The sequence below is a fragment of the Sinocyclocheilus rhinocerous genome, unplaced genomic scaffold (assembly GCF_001515625.1).
Source record: "Sinocyclocheilus rhinocerous isolate Xijiao unplaced genomic scaffold, SAMN03320098_v1.1 scaffold769, whole genome shotgun sequence".
Lineage (NCBI taxonomy): Eukaryota > Metazoa > Chordata > Actinopteri > Cypriniformes > Cyprinidae > Sinocyclocheilus > Sinocyclocheilus rhinocerous.
In genome coordinates, this window is record NW_015636562.1 from 28,150 (window position 1) to 37,886 (window position 9,737).

Below are 9,737 nucleotides of genomic sequence, written 5' to 3' on the forward strand. Positions count from 1 at the left end.
CTCTCTCTCTCGTCGGTCTGTGAGTAGAGCTTCGCGCGGTTCCTGTGATCTGATCATTAGTGTTTAGTGGTTAGACATGAGAAAGGACGCTCGCTCGAGTGTAGCGTAGGAAGCTTTATTTGACTTTAGTGAGTTTGAGAACTTGGCCGAAACTTTCTGAACGTCTGAACAGAAGAATGGAGCCGATAACAAAGTGGACACCGACTCAGGTCGTGGACTGGATCAGAGGTAGGAACTCAATTGACTTGTTGCTCCTTTAACATAATATGCTACATGGTTCCTTTAATTAATTACAAAAATGAACCACGATAACCACAGTTCAGTTTTTAAGAAAATAAATAGTTCTTAAAATAAATACATATTTATTATATTATATATCACTATTATTATTTATATTAATATGTTGATAAATTATGATTGATGACCACAGTTTTATTGTAAAAAAAATTGTAACACTTTAGTACAGGGACCAGTTCTCACTATTAACTGGTTTATTAGCATGCCTATTATTGACATAATGGCTGTTTATTAGTACTTATAAAGCACATATTCTGCATGACCATATTCTACATCCCTAATCTTACCCAATACCTAAACTTAACAACTACCTTACTAACTATTAATAAGCAGCAAATTAGGAGTTTATTGAGGCAAAAGTCGTAGTTTATTGTTTGTTAATAGTGAGAATTGGACCTTAAATTAAAGTGTGACCGTAAAAATAATAGTAACCCTTGCCAGAAACTATGGTAAATGTTCGTAAAGGCAACATCCCTAACCAGATACAGAAACTCAGTGTTTATTAATTCCTCCCCAAGCATGATCGAAACTGGGAAAGGTTTTGAAACTCAGACAGCTTGAAAAGTCTACTAAACTTCTGCCAGAACTGTTCATATCTCAAAACAAATAGATGACCGATATATTTAATATCGGTTATTATTATTGTATTTTGTAAACCAGCTTTTGTACGTTTTGGGGATTAAACATACCAGTAGGCCTACATTTCTAATAGCAATAATAATAAACCTATAATTCTCTGCTAACCAGAAATGACTGGCCATGCGATGTGAAAGACTTCTGAGATGGTTTGGGTCCAAGCCATTCACACACTCTTAAACAGAGCCAATGTTTCAGCAGATGCATCTAATTATAAACTGAGCCACATTGAAAGTTTCAAACCTGCTGTTCAGACTCTGGGTAAAAGTTGAAAGGTTTTGAAACTCAGACAGCTTGAAAAGTCTACTAAACTTCTGCCAGAACTGTTCATATCTCAAAACAAATAGATGACCGATATATTTAATATCAGTTATTATTATTGTATTTTGTATTTTTGGATTAAACATACCAGTAGGCCTACATTTCTAATAGCAATAATAATAAACCTATAATTCTCTGCTAACCAGAAATGACTGGCCATGCGATGTGAAAGACTTCTGAGATGGTTTGGGTCCAAGCCATTCACACACTCTTAAACAGAGCCAATGTTTCAGCAGATGCATCTAATTATAAACTGAGCCACATTGAAAGTTTCAAACCTGCTGTTCAGACTCTGGGTAAAAGTTGGCCTTTCGTGCTAATGAAGGACTAGCGTATCTCTCCTGACGCCAGTTTGAGACAATAAATCTGTGTCAGACGACGCAGAAGTAAACAGATGTGGTATACTCTGGTCTCTAAGGGTGTTTTCACACCTAGTTAATTTAACCCTTTCAAACGCTCTCGGAGTGGTTCTGCGTGTATATGTGAACAAACCATGTGATCTCAGACCCCCCTTAAAAGGACCCACAAACGAACCGTACTCAGACCACCTCCGGAGGTGGTCTGAGTACGGTTCGTTTGTGGGTCCGTTTGTGGTTCGATATCTTCGTGATATGCGAAAGCAATTAGATCCCGGTCCGCTTTGCGTTTCGTTTCGACATGTGTAACTGGAGGCTTGTTATACCTGCAGCCATGTTACGTCACTGCTGTAACAACAGAAAAAACTTTTCACCATGGCAGGTCGTGGGGTTGTGTGGTCCCAGGAGGAGAGTTGTGCACTTATTGAAATTTGGAAAGATGATAACATTAAACGCCAACTCTCCTCAACTCATAAAAACATAAAAGTGTTTCTTTTGTTTGCCCAAAAAATTAAGGAAAGGGGATATAACAGAACCGCGCTACAATGCCGTGTTAAAGTGAAAAAACTTCGCCAGAAGTACATGAGCACCCGGGACAAAATCCGTAGAAGTGGAGAGTCCACAGAAATAAAGGATTCCTGTCAAAGGGTCTGAGATCTCTTCATTGCTGAAGAGGACCAAAATAAGAACTGGGTTCTCTTTTGAGTCCACTAGATTGTGAACACCAAAAGGACTGAGGTCACTTTCGGCTGGTTCCCTTTCTGGTTCACTTTAAGTGAACTGGGTTTGGTTCTTTTAAAACGAACTATATGTGAAAACACCCTTAGTTTATGTTTTATAGAACCACATTTTACGTAAAAATACATACGAATTATCATGAGATCACGTTGTATATATATATATATATATATATATATATATATACACATATATTCGGACCCAAATAATATAATGTGAACACTGTCCAGCGGGGGCAGGGGGAGGGGGGAGCAATCGAACTCGGGTTCGGACCAAGCAATCGAACCAAGTGTGAAAGCACCCTTAGAATGTGTACTGATCTAGGAACAAGTTCGCATTGTTAAACTGACTTGATTAATTAATAATATGGTACGGTAGCTGATCCTAGACCAGTTCTCATATTTGGTTTCCCGGCGGATCAGCAAACTTCAGATCCAGGATTCAATGGCCTTGCGTTTACGTTTGAATCCTGAGTCACTGATAGCAGCATTAGCCGTTATTTTCTGTTTACATTAGGGATGGGCGATACCACTTATTTTGTTTTCGATACGATACCGATATTTTTAAAGGCAGTATCGTCAATATCGATACCGATTCGATACTTCTGAACTAAACTTTTAATTTATGACATTTATTAAATTATTAAATTACTAAGAGTAAAATGGGTAATGATAAGCACTTAACTTTATGTTTAAAACTAAATGGAAAGCACAGACAAAGCCTGATTTTGTTCATATGAAGAGATTTCTTTTATTTGTGTTATTTATTTGATTTGGGGCTTGTTTTAAAATGTTAATTTAGTTTTGTTATTTACATTTACATTCTATTTAAATTTAGTCATTTAGCAGACACCTTTATCCAAAGCAACTTACAAATGAGGACAATAGAAGCAATCAAAACCAACAAAAGAGCAATAATATGTAAGTGCTATATTAGTATATTATTATAGTGTTATTTCAATTTCACAAAGAAACATGCAGCATTTTGTCCAAGCAATAATAAAAGGACACATTTAATTTATAATTTGTCTTAAATCTCATTTTGTTAAAAAAAATTGTGAATCGAATCGAATCGTGAGTTGAGCGAATCGTTACATCCCTACTATCTATCTGTCTGTCCGTTCGTCCGTCCGTCCGTCCATCCATCCATCCATCCATCTATCTATCTATCTATCTGTCAATCTGTCTGTCTGTCTGTCTGTTCATCCATCCATCCATCTATCTGTCTTGTCTTTTCGATCATCCATCCATCCATCCATTCATCCATCCGTTCCAGTTCATTCCAAGTTCATGTAGCTTGTCTCATTCCTGTGTCACATGTAACTGCTGAGAGAAATGCCTCGGCTTGACTTGCAGCTGCTTACAGCAGGTGATGACTTACTCAAGATGGCTTATTAGCAAGCTGCTGTAGTCTCAGTGATGTGCTCTGCTCTCATAACTTGGCACTGGTCTTCACTTGTTTATGGATTAGCACCAGTTAACTTAATTGTGGCTTAAAGGGGCCATATCCTACACTTATATTTTCACACATATTTTTTTCCGCCCAAGTTATAATGTTAGTCAAAGTATCTTGCATCAGGTTGTGTTACTGCACGTTTAAGACAGTCAGACAGCCAGCCAGTCAGACAGTGAATTTATTGAGGATAATTGAGTCTCAATGTGCTCAAACTTTCTAAAACAGGAAGCTGTTATATCACTGCTGGAATTACCCCAGAATACACAAGCAGAGTTTCAGGAACAGCACGATAGCCAACTATGTGGACGCTTTGTTGACTTCTAAAGGGTTTGGATGGAGGAAATTCTCTTTTCCATCCTCTCTCTCCCTCTTCCTCACCCCCCACTACTGCCTTTGTTGTCCCTCATCTCCTGCCGATGGAGAAGACTGATGTCACGTCACCATTGAGAGGGACACTAAATGCACCAAATGTGTCTTTCATCCACTCTTGCTTTCCATGCAAACACTTGTTTCTGGTGGGAGAGGAGGGGCGGAGCAAACATTCCCTCTATTGACCCCCCAGGCTGTGGAATGTGTGCCAAACTTCACTTATTCACAGCTCAGACAACTAAGCACGCGTCCACACTGATGAGCTGACTATACTGAAGGCTAGCTAAACAATGTAAACGCTAGTAAATGACAAGGCCAGCTAAGCAGAATAATCTGTGTTTAATAGTAAATAGCTTTGTGCTACTTATTGATAGCAAGATTGACTTTCATTATTCTGGTAAAAAAAAAAAAACTTAAAGTTTAACAGTGAAGGCTTAAGGCATCATTCCAAAGGATGTGCTTTGCAACTATGTGAAGGCATACAGTTTTAGCTAAGCAAGACAAATGAGACAGTGAGCTAGGCAAAAATTCTGAGGCAAAGACCACATGCAGTAGTCAGTTGTAATAACTGATCAAACAAAAACGAATAATATGTAAAAATGATATATTTGCATAGGTTATAGGGTAAGCTATCAGGCTAAACAGCTAGTGGTGTGCTTAACTAGTACACTGAGCGGTTAGCTTACAAAATGTAGCCTAAGCTAAGTGAAAAAAACAAAAAACAAGAAAATTCATTCACATATTATTATATGTACAGTGACAAATAGGCTAATTTAAAAGATGTTAATGGGCGTATTCCATCAAGGGGGCAAAATGCATCTTTCTCCACTGACAGCCAAATCAAGTATTTAATTTTACATAAGTTAAGTTAAGATGACAGAATTTATACTTTAGCATACTTTTAAAAAGAGTGCTTATTATATAATAATATACTTAAGTGCAAACGGCATGTTATTTGTTTACAATTAAATTAACATTTACTAAATTTATATTAAATGCAATTAGTTGAACTGTGTGCTTTGATGGCTCAGTTTTAAGACATTACATAAAGTACATCTTTGTATGTAATTTCATAATTTCTTCTATTGTCATTAAAATATGGTTACAAGAATTTATGGTGAAGTGAAATATATTTTAATGTAATTCCTATTAAAACTTGCATGTCATGAATTTAAATATATTTGTAATTACACATTTATAATGATGAAATGTAGTACTTTTAAAATATATTACCTTTAAATGTAATACTTAACACATTAAAACAAGTGTACTTTAAAACACTGACAGATTAAAACAATGATATAAAACCTACTTAAAAAGTAAAACTTTTAACTTGACATTACAAAATGCACTTCTTAAAAGTGTGTTAAGAAAGTGGACTCTCTTTAAGTACACTTAAGTGGCTTTTTTCATTAATATTATATTATCTGCAAGTACAGTTTTTTTTTTAAAAACATTTCAAGTACACTACAAGTGCCCATTCAATAAACTTCTCCAATGATTTTTCTCATTCAGCTACTGTCATGGTGGAGCTTGAAGAGAAATCTTGCTAGTCAGTTAAAATAAGCTATTCTGTTCACATGTTTATAGCAATAGCTACTCGATTAATAATATTCTAAATTTAAAGGGGTCATATGATGCTATTTTAAAGCTCATTATTTTGTGTATTTGGTGTAACAGAATATGATGACATGCTTTAATGTTCAAAAAACACATTATTTTTCAAATACTGTACATTATTGTAGGTTCTCTATGCCCCGCCTCTCTCAAACGCTTCGTTTTCAACAAAGTCCCCTCCTTTGACAAGCGCAGTCTGCTCTGATTGGCCAGCTGACCCAGTGCATTGTGATTGGCCGAACACCACAAGCACGCGTCGGAAATGTAACGCCCCTTACCATAATCGCAGCTTCAGCTTTCAAAGTAAATATCAAGACAGTTAATAATGTCGTTAGTTTTACCATCAGTTCAAGCACGAAAGGGCAACAGAGTGGCGTGAGAGACACAGTGATGATGCAGTATACAAGCCGCGGTTAAGACAGCTGATTTGGCCTACTGGTAAAAGTGTTTATGGTTTCTTTATTGTGCTGCCTACTGCAAATACAACTTGAATTTGTAACTAGGGAGGCATTGGTGTTGTCATTGACTGGTTTAAGAGGTTGTTGTTGAAGGTTAAATAACAAAATAAAATTGTAGGTTTTGTGCTTCTGTGATGAAATGATGTGGTTGCGATATAAATGAATTAATACGTTTTAGAAATTAGGATATTGACTGTGGACAGACTGTGACATCATTCGAGCCCTCAGTATGAAGCATGCTCTGTTTTAGAAGAAAATATTTTGTTTGCATATTTCCCTTCTTACAAGTCTACTAAAGGGCAAAAATGGAATGGCTGATGATTGAAGTAGGCCTAGATATGGAGTGGAAGGGTAACGCTCCACACCGTTTCGGAAACTTGGAGGAGTTTCAGTCGCACACGGAGAACAATAAACATTCTTCAAGTCTCCAAAGGCTCAGCAGGAAAGCTTTAGAAACACACACTGCTACTGCTGACTTTCTCAGGCCAGCTCTGTCAGTGAGAGACTGCATCGGGACAGGGGACGGGAGAGAAAGACGCCCTACCTTCTCATTTGTAACTGAAGCTCGGGTGCCTCGGCCCTCTAATATGGCGCTTTTAAGCTTGTTAGTCATTTGGATGTGAGCGGGGTCAGCGGATACGATTAGCGTCTGTTTCCCACCACAAGAAAGACCTCATGCATTCATAAGTCAAAGCAGCCAACTTTTTCAAGTTTGGTAACTGTTGCAGCATGAGATACTTTTATCTCTGCTAAATTTACCTACCAGTGCAAGTGTTTATATCTGAGGCATTTTTCTAAACAAGATTAGAAGTTGTTGTGACATGGAACCATTGGGCAATAGCTCTTCTTGAGTGTTTAGCTCATTTAGGACTTTTATTTTGTCAACTTCCACTTATTAGTTTGTCTTAAAGAGTTCATCTAAACAAAATGAAAATTCTGGCATTATTTAGTCATCTAAATTTAGTTTGATGTGACTTGTGTTGCGGCAGAGGAGAAGATTTGTAGTGAATTACAGCTTGAATTCCTTTTCACAAAAAGCTTTTGTGGCTAGCTACGAATGACTTGGAATGAATTGTAAAATTAATCAAATGGATTATGTTTATGGGGTTTTCTTGTCCTTTTTGGATTTTAATTGATCTTTTTCTTATTAATGCTTAATTTGAAGGCTTGAAGAGCATGTGTTTATGTAAACAGATCTCCATCCACAAACATCCACTTTCATCTTCTTTTCTTCAACTTTCTCCTATGAACTGTAAGATTTGAGGATCTGGAAATAGAAATGCAGAAGACACTGATTTTTTGCCATGTATATAAGGCTAATGCAGTGGTTCTCGAATGTTTTCAGGTGGCAGATCACTTTCCCACTAAAACAAAAGTTCACCAAACTTAACCTGCCTTTTCACTACACCAGTTTACAGACATCCACGCAGCATAGACGACCTTTCATCACCAAAAGTGCATGTCAATCAAACTGAACGGCACATGCCTGTATCCCTTTCGCTTCGCCAGATTAGTTAACACAGAATACCTTAAGAATTAGAGATAACAAAAGCTGATGTTCGTTTGCTCACACTGCATCGGTGGACTGTTATTCTTGACACTTTCTCGTATGTGGCAGCTTTTCTCTGGCGGTTCCATTGACACTGTGTCTCTTTTTGAGCTCAGAAAATGCAGCTGTTGTCTCTCAGTAGGGACATTGAGGGTGGAGGGTATTCAGGAGTCCCTAACTTTGCCCTTTGACCCCTCTTTGCCTCCTTTTCTCGCTTTCTCTTTGATTTTAAAAGGGCCGTTCTACCCCCCACAAAGAGCCACTTTTCATACTGCAGTCTCACACACACACAGTGGACAGAAGGGTGTTTTGACAAAAGTTTCAGGGGAAAAAGAGCTTCTCTGTGTCTTTCCCAGACTTGGTTTGCACAGTACTGTAAGTCTAGCCTTCCGGTGAAATGCATTCAAATGAGTCAAATGAAGGTGAATCTTACCAAAACACGCCCGGGTCATTTCTCTCCAAGCTAAAAAGAAAATATAGTAAAATTCATTAAAAAGTTTAGCCTACTCTAAAATAAAATTTGGTGTAAGATTTACTTTGAAATTATTTTCTAATAAATTTTGAAGTAACCAGCAAGCAACGGCGCATTGAATTAAACATTTTGAAACTTTTGAATTAGAAAGACTGAAATAGTATTTTGTTGTAAAACAAACTCCAGTAAACTCTGGTTTTAGTTTTATTTACAGCTTTATTTACAACTTTTAAAAATCATTTTTAGGATAATTGAGTTTTTTGGCTTGTGGCTAGAGCTGTAAATCAATTAAAACTTTAATTAATCAAAATTAATTAAAAAGTATGATTAATTAATTGGATTAGCATGAATTACTCAGTTGGTAAGACAATTTCTTATTAAATTTACACACTCATAAGTGGAAATGATTGTGTTAATTTTTTATTACTTTGTCTGTATAATTTGCTTTTAGATTAGTTTTTTTTATAATTCTGTATTTTTAATGATGATTCTAATAAATGTAATTCAGCATAGGCCTATATATATATAATTATGATGTATACTATTTAAATCTTTTTTTTTTTTTTTGCATTATACTTATAAGCAAAGGGGGAAATTAACTAATTACATTTACTCGCATTACTGTAATTGAGTAGCTTTTTTGTGTACTTCTACTTTTTAAAGTAATTTTAAAAATCTGTAATTTTTCTTTTACTTAAGTATATTTTGTTTGAAGTATTGTACTTCGCTACATTTTAAAACACATTAATTACTGAGTAAAAAAACAAAAAAATCGCTCCCTGGAAACTACTGCAGTAAATAATGGGCAGGAGAGCAAACTGGCGGTAAAATCACCAAAAAGACAGTGGTGCAGGGTGTGCGATATATATCGTCTGCGATAATATCGTAATTGTTGTTTTAACGATGTGCGATTTGACATTATCAGTATTTTGCCAAAAACCCAACAAAACACTCCTACAGAGTGCCCTGAAGTCTAGTAGATTAGACTAGTGCGCGCGCGTGATTCAGTCTGTTAAAATGCATTTAGAATGATCACAAAATTGAAAATATAGGGGCAGATAATTTATATATTTATATCATTTCATATAGTAAATCAATATCAGACGAAGAGTGCCATTTTTTCCTCCAAAAATCAGCATGATTACATATAGATTTTTTTTTTTACAACAGTTCAATAAACAATTAGTTAATTAAGAGACTTGCATTTTAGACATCATATCGCCTGTTTTTGCTCTATTTCGACAACAAAAATAATTCCAAACACAGCCACCATAGCACAGTTTTGCATCTCTGAGCAATGACCGTGTTTCGTTCCTGAATGAATCAACCGTTTAAATGATTCGGTTCAATCGCAATGACTCACTTATTAACAGTGACTTGCTGACACCTACTGGCCGTTTTAATTTCACATTTAAAGTATTCTTTTTTCTTATAATTTCAAATGAGTATTCAACATTTTATGTCTTATA

The 9,737-nt window shown here is 36.1% G+C and overlaps 1 protein-coding gene across 1 annotated transcript in view; it reads left to right on the forward strand.

Moving 5' to 3' along the window:
• Positions 1–24: 24 nt before the first annotated feature.
• The window catches only part of cnksr3 (cnksr family member 3), a 38,727-nt gene continuing 29,014 nt past the window's right edge, over positions 25–9,737 (forward strand). Inside the window, exon 1 of the mRNA XM_016562592.1 lies at positions 25–228. Coding sequence (XP_016418078.1) covers positions 177–228 — 52 coding nt within the window. The 5' untranslated portion in view covers positions 25–176. The remainder of the gene's footprint in view (positions 229–9,737) is intronic.